Source organism: Curcuma longa, chromosome 20, assembly GCF_044706935.1.
Source record: "Curcuma longa cultivar G26 ecotype Majalengka, Jawa Barat chromosome 20, ITB_CL_G26_1.1, whole genome shotgun sequence".
Lineage (NCBI taxonomy): Eukaryota > Viridiplantae > Streptophyta > Magnoliopsida > Zingiberales > Zingiberaceae > Curcuma > Curcuma longa.
The window spans coordinates 4,026,680-4,046,449 of NC_133880.1; the positions used below are offsets into that span (position 1 = coordinate 4,026,680).

General features: G+C 36.5%; 2 protein-coding genes across 2 annotated transcripts in view; one reads left to right on the top strand and one right to left on the bottom strand.

The window, feature by feature from the left end:
- Positions 1-11,817, bottom strand: part of LOC141813195 (nicotinate phosphoribosyltransferase 2-like) — a 46,155-nt gene extending 34,338 nt beyond the window's left edge. Inside the window, exons 1-5 of the mRNA XM_074701111.1 lie at positions 11,575-11,817; positions 9,898-10,042; positions 7,633-7,752; positions 7,311-7,445; positions 7,160-7,221 (exon numbers count right to left, since the gene is read on the bottom strand). Of these exons, the coding sequence (XP_074557212.1) occupies positions 7,160-7,221; positions 7,311-7,445; positions 7,633-7,752; positions 9,898-10,042; positions 11,575-11,732 (620 nt within the window). The 5' untranslated portion in view covers positions 11,733-11,817. The remainder of the gene's footprint in view (positions 1-7,159; positions 7,222-7,310; positions 7,446-7,632; positions 7,753-9,897; positions 10,043-11,574) is intronic.
- Positions 11,818-16,262: 4,445 nt separating this feature from the next.
- Positions 16,263-19,622, top strand: LOC141813197 (ras-related protein RABA2a-like). The gene is made up of 2 exons (XM_074701114.1): positions 16,263-16,501; positions 18,947-19,622. Exons 1-2 carry the CDS (start codon positions 16,337-16,339, stop codon positions 19,433-19,435), a joined length of 654 nt encoding a protein of 217 aa, XP_074557215.1. The 5' UTR covers positions 16,263-16,336; the 3' UTR covers positions 19,436-19,622.
- The last annotated feature ends 148 nt before the right edge of the window (positions 19,623-19,770 follow it).

Sequence of the window (19,770 nt, forward strand, 5' to 3'; positions counted from 1 at the left end):
CCTGCCCCACCTGCCAGATAGAAGGTTCTCTTCGAAGGTATAACTCATACGCATGTATTAACGAAGGGGGGAATCTCTTGCATTCTAACCACTACAACTGCTTTTGCTACCACTATTCTCTTCGTCGGAGACTGACTTGAGCGTCGGAGTGGCCTGCCAGGATCCCCCGGCGCCAGCTAATCCGTTCGTTCGTGTTCATCTTGCAGGTCCCCCTCCTACCCGGACCCGCATCGGTTGAGGTGGCATCTTCTTGACTGGTGGATTGACTGTCGTCGATTTTTGGCTGGAACAGTTCTTAATGTCCTTATGAAAATAAACTGATTTTATTATCAAAATATTTTTAATTTTCCAGTCACACTGTATCTTTTACGCTAGTGATACAGTTAAAATAGATTAATAAGAGATAAAAAAAATGGCTATTTACTCTTGAGATGAAAATTCTACAACGGCTATTATGGCTCTCTATCTTTCTTAGGAGATTACTTAGATAAGTTCTTTGGGATGAACTAAGTAGATATTGGATGATGTTATTCTACCTCGCATTGTTGAACCCAACGACGTAAGAGGGGTCCGAGGGACAACTCCTAACCTCGACCTTGTCTTCCCCTAATGTCGCTCCCTCCGACGGGACATCGCCTAAGTCAGGCGAACCCTTCTCCCGTAGAACTAGTCGCCTCCGAGAGGTTCGACGTTTCTTCACCGGAGGACTATCTTCCGGGGAGATGGTTATGACGTGGCTATGCTGTGGTGAAGGCAAACCCCTAGGATGCCAACCACCACTCGAAGATTCTGCCGTTTCTTGTCTAGTCATTGCCTCCGTGGATAGACCGATGGTAGTCCCAGCTTCTAACTCAGCGCTGGGTAAGTCCGATTTGGCCGGTTCAGCGGCAGAGCCAGTTTGACAGCGTATCTCGGATGACGGCGGAAGCTCCACATCCTCTTCCCACATTGCTTCTATGGCGGCCGAATCAAATTCATCTTGTCCCTCAGCCAGAGTTCTCTCATCCCCGGGCACCCCCGCGATGAGTCCTGGTTGGTCGGCTATCTCTCGCAGAGGAGATGGCAGTGATAATAACGAAGGGTCTGCTGGCGCCTGAGATGCGCCGCCAGCCTCAGGAACCCTCAAATATTCCTCTAACGTGGCGTCACCCCAGTCCAAAATAGGGATGAAGGAATCATCCATTGCAGTCTTTTTGAACAGTTTTCCTGCAAGATCATCAAAGAAGTTAGTCAGTATAACTAGAATTACCATAGCAAAGGGAAAGCTTACGTAAAGGAGCTCCCCCGGGCGCCTGAACTTGGCTCAGGCCTGCTTGAAATAGCAATCCCTCGTTCTTCAGGAGACGACCCGCTCGAAATTTCAAGGCCCGTAAGGTGGCTACGGCCTACTGGAAGACGTGTGATCGACGACACTCAGCTAATGGGGGTATAGAAGGTGGACCGGTGCTCCACACCCATGGCCATGGGCTGGGAGATGGTGGTCGTACGTAGAAGAAACATTCTTTCCATCCTTTATGGGAGGATGGTAGTTCGGCAAGGAAAGTATGCCTTTGCCTGCTCCTAAAGTAATAAACTCCGCTCTCACCCTCCTTGCAACCAAACAAGGCGCAGAACAGTGGGGCATCTAGGGCAACTCTGTACGCTTTGCACACTATGGTCGTACCGCAAAGCTAGCCATAAGCGTTAGGGGCCAGTTGCGTCGGGCTAATATCAAGAAGCCTCGCTACGCTCAGAAAGAAAGGAGGTATGGGAAACCTAAGACCGTTGGCTATCTGACATAAATAGGAAATCAGACGGGGGTCGGTGTATCCTATCCCCCGCTGAGGGAAGGCGAACCTCATGATCTCCGGGTATTTTCCCTTTCGCCTGCAACTGGGAAAGGATGTCCGGAGTGCAGGTTGACTGCATAAACTCATACCACGCCACGGAGTTTGACATGACGAGAGGAGACAAAAAGGCGAGAAGAACAGAGAAAGGAAGAACTGACTTGAAGGAGAAGAACTTACGATGAACACAGACGTGAGAAGGAGAAGTTCACAGAAACGAACAAACTCTGCCGATGAATGACCTAGGAGAGGAGTCGGACGATAGGGGTTGAGGTGTTTATCCTTTTAAAACTAAGCGTCCGATCGAGGTGGTTAAGTTTTGACGGTCTAGAATCCATCGTACTGCTCTCCTCGCTCCCACGACCCTTGTCAGGGACCTATCATCATATGACACGTGGCTCCCACCGGGAACAAACAGGCTGGACACGCCGCCTCTCACGTCACCTGTCAGTGAGCAAAAGGTATATTTACCTTTTTCGAAGTTGATATCCTATCTGGACATTTAATGCTGTTACCGTCATTATTCCTCATCCCCGTTAGCCCATACACCTGTAAAAGGGCCTCCGATTTGAGTAACACGTTAAAGCCCGAGCTGGAAGCCCGGGACAACAATATCATTAGACGAGTTAAGCCCCATTATTCAGGGTTATAACCCTCAACTTGGTCACGAAATTCTTGACAGTAAGGGTGGAAGAAAATGAAAGAACCCAACACTCTCACAGAAAACGCATGTAGTCGATACGATTTCCCGGCTAAAGACATAAAGATGAATCCAGTGGAAAAGAAGTCAAAATTGGTTTATATACCAAGCAGATTACAAGAACGGGAGAGAGGTCTCGGCCGACCCAGACATCCATTATTTCTCTACATCCCTTCTCTCAGTGCCTTGTTGCACTTGACCAGCGGGCTGTGACAACTCATCAAGAACGATATGCGAAGTCGCACCTTGAGAACTCGCCCCGCCCTGACCTTCGACAAAAGGAGGGATAGCTGGAACTACCGAGATTGTGTCTGTCCCCGGAGCTTGGACCTGGGCAGCCGGAGGAGTGGACAGAGAAGTACTGGCTCTGACATCTTGAGTGTTTGAGAAGAAAGCCCTCACTGAGGCAGGAAGTTTACAGCTGACGGATATCTAGTGATCGGGGATCCAAGCCGCTAGTGTTTACCCCCACCTGGGAGAGTTGACGGATCATCCCCCGCGCACCTAGTTCAAACAACAGCTTCCCGCATCTTCTCTGGCTGGCCGTCAATTGGGCTACATCTGATCGTAGGCCCGCCTCACGGGTCTGTGACTCAGCCAGCTGATGCTTCAGGGTATCAACCTCCCTCTGTAGAGTCCGTCCCTCTTCCTCCTAACGGGCCAGCAAATAATCCGCATGCAAGTGATCATCCCTGGCCTGTCGCTCATAGATCTGTGCGGTCTCCATAGCACACTTGTCAACCAAGGATTGATCCTGCAGCTCTTGCACGTATCCATAAAGATCCTTAGTCCAAGCTTTATAATCCTTGAACCGCTCCTCGACCTCCCAACGAGTCTGGACCTCTCGCTCGAGTTCCTCTTGCAGTTCAATCATGGACCAGTAAGAGACCACATGCATTGTGTGTGGTGGTTGTTGACCCCGGAGGACTGCTACTTCATCCTCCATAATAGCATAATCTCTTTCCAGCTTAAGTAGTTGCTGGCGTAGAGCCTCCTGTGCTTGTCCCGCCTAATCCACCCAAACCAACGAGGAAAATCAAACATGGTTATAAAGAATTACCGTTACTCATAAAACATCTATTACCTTCATGTGAGACTCGATCAAACTCTCGCTGATATCAATTGGACCCAACCTAGGGAGCACCTCACGCTCGTAATGTTGGAGCCACTCCTGCACCGCCTCGGGAGCGCCCACCAGGCTGGCTGATGAGTTGAGTTTGTTATGCATTTTATCGCTTCATTTTGGGGTCTTGCATGAAAAATAAATGGTTTAATGAATTGATTTGAGTATATTTGTAATATGTTGCACAATTTGATGGCCAATTATAATTTCTGCAATTTGATGGTTAATTTTACATCAATTGGATTTGATTTTTGTAGGACTCGAGTTGAACCAAGATGGAACCCAAATTGAGATCGAGTTAAATTGAGCCAAGTTTGACCAAATTGATGGATCCAACTTCATGAATCAAGATCCAAGTTTGATTTGGACTGAACTCATGTTATTTGGAGTCAAACCGGAGTCGAATTGGAGCTAAATCGGCTTGAATTGAGCTGAACCAAGGCTTAAACAGAGATGAACCGACGCTAAACCACAAATAAACCCGGTTCAAATAGGACTGAACCGGTCGAATTCAAATCGCAGTTATAACGAGAAGAAACACTGTAGCAACCTTCGGTCGTGATTTTTGTACTGTAGCTCTTCGTCCTGGGGCTGCTATTCTTCGATTTTCTTCGTTTCTTCATCAGCGATCTTTCGAATTCTTTCCTCTCAAGCCAGTTTCCAGATCCTATCAAGCTTCTACAACCTTGATTTGGCATCAAATTGGAGCATGATTCTTTGGATGAGGGTTTCATCAGAGTTTTATGTCCGTGCACAAATTCAGCTGATTTCTTCATATCTAGATCGATCAGAGCAACCAAGGGCATTCCTAGGGGTTCTTTGAAGGTCCTTGATGGTTTCCGTGCATTGAACTACAACAGATCTATAGGATTTCTAGCTGAGATTTTTTGATCGAAATCAAGCTCTATTTTGCAAATGAGGGTTTTTGATACGCAATATCCAGAGCTGATTTAGATCCAAATCAGACCAAGATTGATAGGGATTTGTCTGAGATCTGTAGTTTTCACTTAAATCTTGTGTGACGGCAAGATTGAGGCTGGTTTGTAAGGGAATTATCAAGATCCGAATCTGAATTTGTTTGTTCTGTTAAAATTGAATTTATGCATTTCGTTTCTGTAAATTTCATTTCTGTTGATTGAACATTTGAACTCTTGATCTTGAATTGGATTTGTTTGATTAGTTCATCACTTTGATTAGTTTGTTTTGGAGTGTTTAGATCCATTAGTTTCATTCATTCGGCTGAGTGTATCTTGTGGTTACTGTTTGGTTTCAAGAATGTCACTGTGCCGTATCAGATTTGTTAACCTTTGTATCAGATTGTATCTGAGTGTCTAGCTTAGGCATTGAAGTTGTTGTTAGTTGAATGCATTTTGTAAGCTAGATTGAACTTGTTTCAAATAGGTGGATTTGGATTCTCTAAAAATCAATTACTTGCTTAGCCTAGTTTTTATATCTAAGTTTCATAGATTGCATTCTTTCTTGCTGATTTCAATGCATTGTTAATCCTTTGAGTTTGTAATAAGATCATTTGCCGTTAATTGTGAGTTTGAATTTGCATTGTATCTTTTGCATTGTTGCTTTAAACTGAGTTCATACATTTGCTTAATAGATTTCATCAGTGTTTCTATATTTCTTGTTTTTGATTGATGCATGCATTCAATTTTTCATCTTTTGCATTGTTATGTTTTATTGTTTAAGTTTTCTTGCTTGATAGTTTTAGATTCAAGAATAGAATTCTTTTCATTTACATTTCATTTTAAAAATACCAAAACCCCCCTTTTATATAAAAAACCCAAAAAGAACGACAATCTTGCTTGATTTAGACGAATTCTCTATTAATCCTTGGAAAATACGACTCGTGGCCCCTGTATTACATTTACTTGTGAGTTAAGGGTTTTCGATTATAAATTCTAATTTGACGCTTATTCGTGACATCATTTGTGAGCGTATCAAATTTTGGCGCCGTTGCCGGGGAACTAGTAGAGATTGTCTGATTTGAGCTTATTCATTTTATCATTCTTATTCTTGCTATTTCTTGCTGTGATTTTTGTTGGTTTATGACCAGGTCTGCAGGCGGAGAATTACTTGAGTTTGATCCAGAAATTGAGAGGACTTTGAGAATTTTTATATATTAATTGTATTAATATTTGATTATTAAATATGCTTAACATGTTGAGATGTTGAATTTATATTTCAATATTTTCTCATAAGATAATGTCTATTAAATTGTTATAAACATTATTTTAAAAAATAAGTAATTTTTAAAATTCAAAATTAAATTTAAAATTATAAAATCATTTGAAAGGTTAAAAACAATTATAAAATTATTTGAAAATCTTAAATTATTTTTTTGAATGTATTTGTAAAATTTTAATTTTAAAAAATTTATTTGAAATGTTTAAGAATTATATTTTCTTTAAAATTTTAGATTATCTTAATTTTATATTTAATTTTAAAAATATTTTAAAAATTAAATTATTTTATAAAATATTTATTAAAATTTAAAATTATTTAAAAATTTTGAAATAATTTTTAATATTTTATAACTATTAATAATAGTTTATTTATAAAAATACATATTTAAAAAATAAAAAATTAACTAAACTAAAAAAATAAAAAAAAAATCACGGCTACAATGACCCATGGAGGCCGTCACGGCACCGTGGCCCTTGCGGAAGGTTTTAAGAATATATAAAATTTTATTAGAATTTTTTGAAATTTTAAATAAATTTTTATATATTTTAATGGAATAATTTGATTAGAATTTTAGGAAATATGTTTAATTATTTATTTAAGTTAGGGATTGATTGGATTCATTAAAAAATAATAACATAATTAAGAGAAATAAATAAAAATTATTATTATATATTCTTAAAATTAAAATAAATAAAATATATAATTAATTAGATATTTTTATTATGATTTAATTAAGCCTCTTTGAATTATCCCTATCTTAGTTAGGAGTTTTGAGTTAATAACCAAAGTTCAGTTTTAATTAAAAAAAAAAACTCCATCTTCCTAACATAGTACGACCTCAACACGACCGTGGGGTCACGCAATCCCTTTGGTGCAATCGTGAGTGGTGTAGTCGTCGGGTTCGAGTGACCCTTCCGGCGCAGCCGCTAGGGTAATGAGACCCTGGTGTCGAGTAGCGCCGATGTCGATTGGCAGGCGAAACAAAATATTTTGCCCGTTTCAACCGCTCAACACGATATTTCAATCCCTAGGTGCAGTTACATCAATAAATGAACATAAATTTAATAACGAGAAAAGGAAAAAAATAAGCTAGAGAAAATGTATTGCAAAAAGTTCAATCAATGGTTGAGTTAATTTTAGATTGTTGATCAATTGAATAGTTAGTGACGGGAAATATAATTTGGTCAAACAATATCACTTTGTCCAAATATGAGAAATGTTATAACATTGATACTAGTACCAAGAATGATATTATCGGCATCAAAATAAATGGGAACATCAGCATAAGTGTTACCATATTTCAAAATAAGTCACCTTGTTGCATCAAATCCTCCAATGTAGCAGTATTTTGACGCACTTATTCCACCATCGGGGCCCTAGGCATCAAGGAAAAGAAACTTTGAACGACATCAAATGCTACACACTTAGAGGCTATCGAAAAAGAGGAATAGGTGTGGGAGCTCACTTGTGCTCGTCTAAGTCCAAATTCCATTAACATTTTATCCTTTCCAGCAACAAACCGGTGTCGTGCAGCATTTGTAGCTACCAATGATGCATAATTCACAAGATTAACAAATGGAGTTTCAAGGAGTTGGACCACCTACATACGGACCACATAAATATTAAAGACTACATCAACAAGATAGATGCAATATATAAAAAAAAACTCAAAAGACAAAAGAGAACCAGTGACCAAATAACTATGATATAATTATCCCAATATAAAATGAAACCTTAAAAAATAAAATTAGAAAAATTGGTACAAGGACAACATTTGAATTACTCACCGCTACTGGTCCTTCAATCCTGATCAAGGGAACCTTTGGGAAAACAACAGAACCCTCAGGAATTGCATAAACTTCAACATCAGAGCAGTCAATTTTCGTGAGATATTCAAAGAATTCATCCTAGAGAAGGAAAGAACATCAGAATTAAAGAGAACAAGTAACTGATGATTTAGCTAGCTGACTTTAATTGCAGAGTCAACATTTAATCATAACATGGATTCTTAATATTTTTTACATTTGTTTTATTTTCTTGCTCTTGCTTGCATACTTTGACTTTTCAAGGTCCATCTAAGTTATGTGGACAGCACAAAGTTCATGGTGCAAAACTCTTTTGATTCATTCTATTGTTTCAGGTCATATGAAATGGATATAACCTTTTCCAATTTTTAGAATATACATGGAGTGTTTTTTTTTTTTTTTGATGATCCATAATATGAATTAAAGTTTGGTTACTTTGTAAAAGCTTCCTTGCTTGAATGAAATATGAAATTGTATCATAGTCATATAAGTAAACATTAGTTTCTTATTCCTTTTCCATCCATGTCTTTTCAACTTGAACAGCATAGAACAGTTAACGCAAAATACAGCGACTCAAGAGGAAAGTAACCCATTGTTATCATTCTCTAACTGATTGGCTTGTCTATTAAAATACTGAATTATCAAAATAATAATAGCCTGAACAACAATAAGATACACAAATTTTGAAAGCTCATCGAAGTATATAAACTTTAGTAAAAAGACATTTTTTTACCAAAAACTCAAGAATGAACTATGCTTTATCAACAAATTTAGAAAGTTGGTAAAGCAAAAAACTTGAGTTACAAGAAACTTTTATCAAAAACTCATCTTTCTGTGTGCATGAATGATCTGGAAGTGGGAAAAAAACTTTCATGGAGAAAGAAGGATTCATTCAGAAGACCTTGTTAGCAAGTTATTTGTCAAGGTACATGTCTTACCATAGAGTTAGTTAGCAACTTTTGGGTAATGACAACTACAAATATGGCAGGAGAGCATGCACAAAACAATAAAGGATCTTTCTCATGCTTATTGATGTTAGAATGACTCAGTTCTAGCAGCGCTGAAGATATGAAGTTAAGACTTGTGACTGAGAATATTATATTAAGGTCTTCATAAAAATTAGCATCTGACCTTGACAATAAAGAATTCGAGTTAAATTTTGTTAGCCATATAACAAAATCAAATTGATGAGGATAGCCTTATGGAATGCTATTCTAGGATATTGACTTACTATTGGTTGCTTGTATTATCTCCTTTGTAACTTCGACAAGCTTTTTTGGATGGTCTTAGGTTGGTTAAGGATCTGAGAATCATAGCTTCTGTGTGATACATGAATATGTTTGGTATGTCACAATTATGAATCAAGACCAACTCATGTTGTGATGTGATTTCAGCTATAAAATTAAGTAGAATCATAAGATTGTGTTAAAGCCTTACTTGAAAGTAGGGGGAAATACAAATGTGAATTAAGAAATAAGTTATTGGAGTCTGAAGGATCTATAATGTATAACTAGTAAAGTAAGAATATATTATTAAAAAACAATTGAACAGGAAAAATGACAAGTAAATCCAATTTATATGTTAATGAAGAAGGATTTTTTTTTTTTTTGTCCAGAATGATTCCTATTTAACAATAGCACTAACCCCAAAATTTCCTTGAGGAAAAAGGTTCCTGTATGAGAGGAAAAATATATAATTTGATCAAAGAAGTGATTGCATAAAAAAGTGATTCCCAATAAACAGAATACTCTTAAGAGTATGTTAGACAACACTGAGCCTTTGATGGGACTTTCAAGCATATAGTGACATGATGATATTTATTGTCCTGGATAAGTTCATCCACTATTTAACAAAAATTTTCCATAGTATGTTCTTAACTTTTGTTAGTTATTCACTGTGCTTGCTAGTCCCTTCTTACTCATCTCTACTACATCAGAACTTAACATCTAAAGTACAAAATCTCTTAATCAACAATTAGAATTGTTCTATAATATTGTATAAAAATTTGCAAAAGGATACTCCAAATTTTACAAATATTAGCTCACCCACCTTAATATTTAATAGTCCACAAAGAACATTCAATATATCTCCCTGTTAACTGGATTAGTTTTCGGATGATAAGGTGCATAGTCTCATTTGCTCTAAGGCATGACCAAATAATTGCTTTTATGTAAGTACTCAAAAACGATTCAAAAGAAACTGAAAATTAAGAAAGTATACTTCGAGCAACTAACTGGCATGTTGTACCTCACAATTGGGCATAACTGAACGCATGAAAGAGATATCCTCTTCCTTAAAATGAAAGTTAGCAATGAGACGAATGCATTCTTCTAGACCAGCAAAGACTGTGTATTCGCCACCAAAGGGATTTTTACGGAAATATAGATCAAATCTGCAACAAATTAAATTCATGAAACAAATATAACAGTTTAAAAAGAACCAGTAAGTTTAATAACCCAAAATAACAGAAAAACTCCCAGATTTGAGCATGAGAATAGCAAATTAAAATAATTCCAAGTATGCATTATATAATTCATGAATATAACATTATGAACTAAAGGACCGACAATAAAGATGAAGAAAAGGTAAAGTAATTGCACTCAAGGCTATACTCAGTAAAAGAGTTAGTTAAAGTTAGTAATTGAGGTTATATTGCCTAAAGTATGCAAATAATCTTTCAGCTCAAGTTTAGCACTAACAAAAGGCTGCAATATCTGCCTATCATCGGAAAGTTCTCATTTATCAACACATTTTTCCAATAAAAAATAGTAAGTTCTTAGTTGAATTATTAAAACATCATAAAAATTACTTTCTGACTCAGATTGTATACTTTCAAATAAACATTTTTTGGCATATAGTATGGAATATTGCTTATCATAATGCCCTAAAGATTATGGATGACAAACATGTAGCAATGATTGATTTTGTTCCCCATAGATAATCGGAAGACATTCTCTATACTGTTTTTTGATTGGTAAGGCATTCTCTATGGTTGAAAATAGCATGATGTTGCCATGGAAAGTGAGAATATTCCAAGTCATATTCTATTATAGGGAGCAAGCACCTCAAAAATTTCATCCTTTATGTGGTATTATGGACTACAGCTTCTTTGGCAAAATGTACACTAAAATCAGGCACTAGATAACAAGAACCTCAGTGACAAATGACAATATTTTATCTCAATTTAACAATGACTTCTTCCTTTTAATGTGTATTGACAACCAATGCAAGAAGTACTATTAAATGCTGTCACTAATGTCTCTTAAGTAAGACAATCACATAGAGACGCTTATAAGGAGCTAACATATTTTGATTTAAATAGTAATCTTTGTCACCATGGTGTTGAATTTATATAAAACAATGGAGACTGACATAAACAAGGTAACAAGGGAGACTATTTCAAAGCAGAATTGATGAGAGATACAAAAACAATACATATAGAGTTTATTTAACTACGTTTCAGTGATAGATTCAAATTTGCGTCTTGAAATGAATCGAAAAACACTCTCAAACGATCTGATTTATCCAAACGCCCATACAACTAAATCATCGAGATATGTCATGTTAAACAAAAGCATGCAATTAAATCTCCCCCTGATTTCCAACATGGCAATCAAAACCAGCGTACTGAGTATCGACGACCAGATGTTCAAAGAACATAAATCATCTAGCTTGACAGACTATTGCCAATCCAGAAACAACACAACAATAAAAACCACGACCGTAATCATCAATCAACTCAGTTAAAGCGCTAGTAGTTCGTGTGAATTCTTTCCCATGAAAAAAAAAAACTTCACGCATCCAACTCATTCTCCTCCAACATCCACCTCAAACACAGCCCACCAATCAAATTACTACCCAACCGAAAGTCGAGATAACAATAACAATCCGATATGACACGGCAAAGGAGTTGGAGCAACTCACACGGCGCGCTCGAGGTGCTTCCCAGCCTTCCAGTAGGCATAAGCCATGGTAAACTGGTACAGGTCGGTGAGCAGCGGCGTGACCATCGGGTTCGTCGCCGCGCGGATCGGCGCCGCCGCCTTCGCCATCGATCCGTTCTCCTTCGGGATCGTCTCCATGGATCTGCCCGTCCGCTAGGGTTTTCGGTTCGCCGGGGCGCAGAGACAGAGGACGATTCGAACTCGCAAACCAATATCGGTGGCGAATGAGACGAGGTGAGGTGGGTATTTATAGTCGCATTTCGTTTAATGTATATTTAATAAAAGGAAGGCAGTCGGAACAAGGACAGTTGAAGATTCATTGCAAGGGAACGAGAAAGAAAGAATTGGGTGTAGCGCAACGGACGGGATGGGCAGCTGGAAGGATTCGGTACGTTTTCCGAGTCAGGATACTGCCACGAAAGGAGCCTTTCGGATGGTGACGTGTGTTCAGTTTTGGGTTGTCGAAGTCATATGAACGTGGTGGGCCCGGCGGTCTACATGGCCCCACCTATCGACGTTAGCAACTTTGCTTCGTCGCCGTCGCCAGTACGCGCAGACCTTACCGTTGCTCAGAAGCCTACACAGGCCCTTTCACATGAATTACGAACAAATTTTAACGAATTAGATTAGACGGCGTACAAAGTTACATGGAGGTCCTTTCATCTAAATTGTTATTCAATAAAGATCCTTCCTTTCCTTCCTTTTTTTTTTATTTTTTTTTTTTTACCTTTAAAAAAGTAAAGCTTTTACGGCAATTTGTCAAATGCTACGCATAGCATTTTTTTAAAAATTACATAATTATCACATTTTGGAATTTGTTAAAGGGTACGAGTTAGTTACTATTTGAGTCTCACACAGTTGGTCCCACGACCATCTATGAGAAGGTAAATCGAGAAACTATAACGATCACGACGGAGAAGATATTGTTCGAACCCTTGCTTTCTTCTGCAAGTCTATTCCATCATAACCAACTTAGTTATGTTCCAGGAGCAATTTTAATAGCTTTCAATTAACTAAACAGTTGGCAAACACATTTGACAACAAAAATATTTGATGGTTCTTTAATGCTCAAAATCAGAAAAAACTAGTAAATGTGAACAAATTTAGGAGAACTTTACAGTGCTCAAGGCATACCCATTGTTATTAAAAAATATATGTATTAATAATTTTTTTATATCAATCAAACAACATGTTTATTTCATGAGATCACGGCACTTCGATTTTCATAGGACCACATCATGTCTATATGATTACGCATGAAAATTTGATATCGCTTCATGCATTTGATGCATTACTCACGCCTGCATTGATGAAAATTAATGCATGGCTGAATTGATGAATCATTCTAAAAATAAATATCTTAATAAAGTCTTATTTACGTTCAACAATATCTTAAAAAAGATTAAATAATCTAACAATTTTATCAATTGAAAAAATTTTATTAATAAAATTTAAATATAAAAAATTTAATTAATAATTTTACATCTCAAAAGGGTTAGAAAATTAAATTTTATATAAAAATCTATTTTTAAATTAATAGTTAGAAAACTAAATTTTATATAAAAAATTATTTTTAAATTAATATTTTATTTAAAAATATTTTAAATATATCATTGTCGGTCGCAAGTCCGAATGAAAAAGGATAAGGAAAAATTTTATATTTTAAAAAATGTATTAAAAGTCTAAAAAAAAATGAACTTTAGTAATACAATAATATTCATTTAACACAAAATGATAAAAAAAAATACTTAACAGTTCTATAGGGATTATAGAATCTATAAAAAAATATGGGTAAACTTAGGGGAACTCTAGGAGTGCAAAGGTAGCATTTAACACTAATTCCAGGTTTTATGTGTGTAAAACATTTTTGTCCAAAGATGTTTGACTTCGACTAAGATTACATCTAATTGGTAAGAGTCACTTTCAGTCAATTATCCTCGATCGATTCGTAATCCTTTAATCGACTGTTTAGTTAATTGATTGTTAGCTAGTGTACGAATGATTCTGTATAAAATGAATGTGCCTTTTGATAAATTTTAAAGTGTAATGTGTTATTTAGATATTGGCATTTGAAGGTAGACCCGAGCACGGGTCGGATTCAGCCCGGACCCCCGGTCGGGGTCAACGGGCCGGGCCAAATCGGAACCGGCCCGGCATCCCGGCAAGATGCCGGGTCGGTTCCGGTTCAATAGGTGTGAAACCGGTGGCCCACCGATGACCCGCCGGTTAACCGGCGGGTTGTATCGCCGATTTAAAATTTTCAAAATTTTAACTCCAGTCGAAAAGTCAGTCGATATACGCCTCATCAGTCGATTGGATTTAACTCCAGTCGACTGATGAGAAAAGTCAGTCGACTGGATTTTGAATTCTGACAAAAAATCAGGTGTGATTTCAGTAATTCAATAGTCGTTTTCTTAGTTTGACTAAATCAATCGACTGGGATGGTAAATTCTCCGAAGTGCACTTTTTTAAATAAATTTTAAATTTTAAAATTTTTAATATAATAATCTCGAACCGTCGCGAATCGTGAACCGGCAGTTTCGAACCGTGAATCGTAACCGTCTTGGGCGGTTAAGGTTAAGGGTCGACCTGTCATGAACCGTTGAACCGGCGGTTCCAAACCGTTGAACTGTTGGTTCTGAACCGTGGTCGAGTCTACTTGAAGGGTCATGTGTGATTTGTATAATTTTGAAAATTAGGTAACTCATATAGTTAAAAATAGAATCTGTCATCCCAGCGGCCTCACATAGTCAATTTCACGATCATCTATGAAGAGGTAAATCAGAAAGCTTCAATTAATATAGTTGTCCACGACAGAAAAGAGCATTACCTCGACTTCATCGAGATTCAACACTTACATACTTCAACAACTTTGTTCCGTCATAACTAACTCAATTAATGCTCTGGGGGTAAAAAAATAAAAATAATTCTTACAACGAAAAAAATGATGAAAAATTATAAGAAAAAAATAGAATGGAACAATTTTTATGAATATTATTTCTTTAGAATAAAATTTTGGATAAATATAAAAAAATTAAAGAGGATTAATTTTATTCCTTAAAATTAGGCACTCCATACAACTAGAGCTATTAAATAGACAGGACTGGCCAACCCACTAGAAACTAATCGTATGATAGAGCATAGCGAGGTGATCCATCAATTTAACATATTAGTCTCCAACCCAATCCAAGATGGATTGCGGATTAGGTGGATCAACCCACCTACCTCTCAAAAAATAAAAAAATAAAGAATATATTAAAAATTTTAAGTTTAAATTACAGTTTAAACGGATTAAATTGAAATTTTTAAATTTGAATTACAACTTAGACAGTTCATTAAGTTTTCTATTTTAATTTTAAATTTTGAATAAAAAAATAAATTTTCCTGTGGGCCAACCCACGTAGATCGCGGGTTTAGGCAGGTCAATCTATCTTAATTTAGTTTAAAATAGATTGATAAAATTTCAATCTACCTTATTTAAATTATTTAACGGAGGAATCAATTCAACAGATCCAACTCAAATAGACGGTTCTACACACAAGTCTACCGACCACTCAAAAACCCACTAGTTACTTCCTTAACAGTGTTGCTTGTTGATAATGATTGCCATTCCTCCTCCCTTTCTATCCCCTAAAGAATGAAATAAACTTCAACTTTTAATATTTTTTAATAATTTTTTAATGTGTATAAATTATGATCTAAATTTACTTCGATACATAAATCAAGACCCTCTTCTTTAAGAATTAGTGGATGAAGACATCTAAATTATTAAAAAAAACCAATCTTTTAACCTTTTAAAATCCTCCACGTGAGTCAAAGAAATACAGGTGTTCCGGCTAAATGCCACTACGAGCCATTGTCTTTAGGAATTCTTTATATAAAAAATATTTTTTATTTTCAGTTTCAAGAGAATATTCTTCGTGTTTTTTCAAAATTATTTTCGTAACTAAGAACAGAAAGAGTCTAAGTTTTTTTACTTTTCACAATATAAAGCAAAGTAAGTGATATCGTGAGAGCTATCAAATGGATCATTTTATGAGTAATCCATTAGAAATTTATTATATAATAAGATGGAGCAGATCGATCCATTAACTTACCAAGTTAAAAAATCTCCAACCCAATCAAATATAAAACCGTGAGTTAGACGGACTTACCTTTTAAAAAATAAAAAATTAAAGAAAATTTTTAAATTTTTAAATTTGAATTATAATTTAAATAGATTTTTAAATTTAGATTACAATTTAAATGGATCAAGTTAAAAATTTTAAATTTAGATTACAATTTAAACGGGTCAAAACTACTACTTTATTAACTTTTCTATTTTAATTTTAAATTAAAAAAAAAATAAATTTTCTCAATTGACGGACTAATCCAAATCCATCAAGGCCAACCCATGTAGGCCGTGGATCTAGATGGATTGATTTATCTTATTTTACTTTATAATTAATTGATAAAATTTTAATTCAATCTATTTAAATTGTTTAATCGGACGGATATTATTTAAAAATTAAATATTTATTACACTATTCATATCCAATAAATTAAGGAGTTTTGAAAAAAAGTTAAATATTTATTTTGTTTTAAAATTTGTTTTTATAAAAATAAAAAAATGAGTTAATATAATGATTTTCATGAGCCGCCACCGTCGTCGTGAGTTCATCACGAAAACGGTCGTCGCAGTCCACTCTGAGTCAAAAATAGTGGCAAAGATCGAGCTTGTGGGCGAAAGCTGGGGCAGAGAGATGGCGAGAAGGGCGGATGAGGAATACGACTACTTGTTCAAGGTCGTCCTGATCGGCGACTCCGGCGTCGGCAAAACTAACCTACTCTCCCGTTTCACCCGCAACGAGTTCAACCTCGAGTCCAAGTCCACAATCGGCGTCGAATTCGCCACCAGGACCCTCCAGGTATCAATCAGATCTATCGATTTCCATCGGGTTCGACGCTGTCGCGCGATAGATCAGGCATTGATCGTGCACAACTCTGTCTTTGTCATCTCTTGTTACGGAAACGACAGATCCGTTTCTGTCTGGTTGGTCGTCGTGGAACCTAGACCTCGAACTGTTGTTTTGTTCCCGCATGAAAGACCGTAAGCTGAGCATTTCTCCTTGTGTTCTTTCTTGGATATCTCCGATGAATTTCTTTGATCTCTATATTTACCAGATTCCTAGATCTGGGCCTGTTTGTTTTAGCATTGTCCTGTTGCCCTTTTGTACTTGCACAACAATCTTATCATCCTGTTTCTCCATTGCTTATTTCTTTCCATCAAAGCTATTGAGTATGACAATGAATTAATTTTATGTAATTTCCTTGACTCGGTGATCATGTAGTTTTGTTTAGTTAAGCTCTGTTTACTTCTTGATAGTTTGCTTCAAACTCTGAAATAATGATGTATCCATTGATGTCCATGTTATTACTTTGATATTTTCCTACCAACTATCTCTTGGTTCAAGGATAATGCTAAATCTTGCAACTTGTAAGTTGAACATAAAAGACTTGAGGAGTCATTTTTAAAATGCCACCCAGCTGGATGAAAGATTCACAGTAGTGTGACGATTTGAAAGATGACATTTTCTTTGCTTGTGCTTCATTTGTATAATCTGCATTTTTTAGCCTTTTTATTCTTCTTTATCTCTATGATCAGACTCAATTAACAGTACTCAAAGATTAGTGATGCAATTATCTTTGATCTTTTGTACTTCCTAGTATAGATAGTTCCTCAGATTCTCACCATTCTTTTCTTTGTGATAACTACCTTGGATATGCTTCTTTCTGTTTACTTTAAGAGATTGTTCTGCATCTACAAGTATGCATTTTATTAACACAGCGTTAGCTTAACACATTCATCTGGGAAATTTTTATTTTGATGCTCAGTTCACAAATACTATTTAATGAGGTATCATTGGATGAGCATAGCCTTTTAAGATCAACCTCTGAACTATCATATAGGCATATAGCTATGTCTTTAATAGATTCATTGAGATCTATTTTTCTGTCTAATTTAGGCTTCTTAACTATGTTCTTAGATGACTTTTACCTAGATTACTTAATGAGGCCATGCCCTGGTACATCATAGGCATTCTGTGAAGCTTTATTATGTATAGTTCATAGGTCAGTCCACTGGCCTAAGTGTCCTCTGTGGAAAGCCTCTATGGCATGTAACATTTTCAATCATTCTGAATGTAGATCTGTTGCTTATTGGCCATTGAGGAATGAGAATAACAGAAAATTTTTGCTTGAAGATTTTGAACTCCATGCAGATAAATTAATTATCCCTTATCACAATATTAAAATCTAGTTAATTTTTTTAGTAGCTGGTGAGAAAGAATACACTTTGCTCAGTTGTCAGGTTAGTTTATATCTATTTGTCTTATTGTCTACAAGTACAAGAATGGAAAATTGATTTTTTGAAGACTGCTTACTAATTTCGAAGGTCTTCGTCTTCTAACTAGTTTTCTTGACAGGATGAAACATGCCGCAGTATGAACATGTGAGTTCTATGAAGGACAACCAGATCACAATTTATGAAATTATAATTTTGGTAGTTTGAGTTTTTTTTAAAGAGATTCCATTATTTTTAAGTCATGACATACATGGAGCATTAGACTAGGAAAACAGAAGAAAGAGAGAGGATGGACGAACGGAGAAGGAAGAGGAAGTGAAACCTAATAACAGAATCAACTATCCTAAAAAAGACAAAAAGCTAAATGCAGTGATACCTTATGGAAACCTTGCTTTTCCTACTTCCCCCCAAAAATAACAAACAGCATAATATTATTATGAATGATTAGCATCTTGGAGTTCATGTTACTATGAAGTAGCATCTATTCAATATTAAATCTCAGATTCAGAACTTAGGTGTCGAGACTTGCTTCCAGCCATCTAAGGTCTTTGTGCAATTAAGGAATAGATGATCAATGACCTCAACCTCAGTAGGCAATAAGGTCTTGACTTTGATAAATAAAGAACACTTGTATTTCAGTTCGCTTCAACTAACACAGCATTCTGATTTAGGACATGGTTTACAAGGTTTACTTAGCCTTGATGGTATACTCCAAGGATGTCCTTTTCTCTTCCAAAGTTGATCTTCTCAAGTTACAGTTTCTTAATTTTGACTGTAAAATATTTTCAATCGAATAGAACTTTTCTTTATACCAAACCTCAGGAAATATACAAAATCGTTTTCCTAGAAACTGTTTCTGAGATTGCCAGGTCTAAACTCTCACATCTTTTATATCAGCTAACACGTCGGCTTAGTATCAACTATCAAGTATCATGACTTTAAGGCATATGTTTCCACGTTTTGGTTAATTTTTGTATGATTTCATCTTAAGCTTCCCTACCTTGTCTAGGTTGAAGGTCGGATAATAAAGGCCCAAATATGGGACACTGCCGGCCAAGAGCGGTACCGAGCAATAACCAGTGCCTACTACCGCGGAGCCCTCGGTGCTGTTCTAGTCTATGATGTGACCAAGTCAACAACTTTTGAGAATATCAGTCGGTGGCTCAAGGAACTTCGCGACCATGCTGACTCTAATATCGTGATCATGCTCGTTGGCAACAAGACAGACATGAACCAGCAGCGTGCAGTAGCCTCTGAAGACGCACACAGCTATGCAGAGAAGGAAGGACTTTCTTTCATGGAGACATCAGCTTTGGATGCTACAAATGTGGAGCAAGCCTTTCAGATGATTCTTGCAGAGATACACCGCGGAATTAGCAAAAAGAACATCTCATCTGATGAGCCTGGATTTGGGGTTGCAGGTGTTAAAGAAGGAAAGACCATCGATGTCTCGGCATCAGACTCCAATGGCACAAAGAAGCAATGCTGCTCAACATAATGGCTCATGATCTCTTTGTTTCTTAAGCATGTGATGGTTTCAAATTTCTCAATGTGGCTTCTCTATTATCATTCCTTGTGTTTACCTGGCGCAGTGATTTCTTTTGAAAATATATTTTGATCAGTTGAGGTGATTGTTTCAGTTCCCCTTTCTTGTTCAACTCATCCATCTTTTAGATGGATATGTGGAGCCCAAGTAATAATATCTTCTTGCGTCGTAATTAATTATAGTTTTTTGATTTATCACAGATGGTCATGGGGCCGATCGTGTGGACCGTTAAGATGATGGATTCCATCTTTTATAGAAGATGTGGAGCCCAAGTAAACAGGGTGGTC

Bases quoted from the DNA above. Each gene is read 5' to 3' on its own strand.
- LOC141813197 (XM_074701114.1), top strand. From the start codon at position 16,337: ATGGCGAGAAGGGCGGATGAGGAATACGACTACTTGTTCAAGGTCGTC. The intron at 16,502-18,946 runs GTATCAATCAGA...TACCTTGTCTAG, and splicing joins TCGCCACCAGGACCCTCCAG to GTTGAAGGTCGGATAATAAA.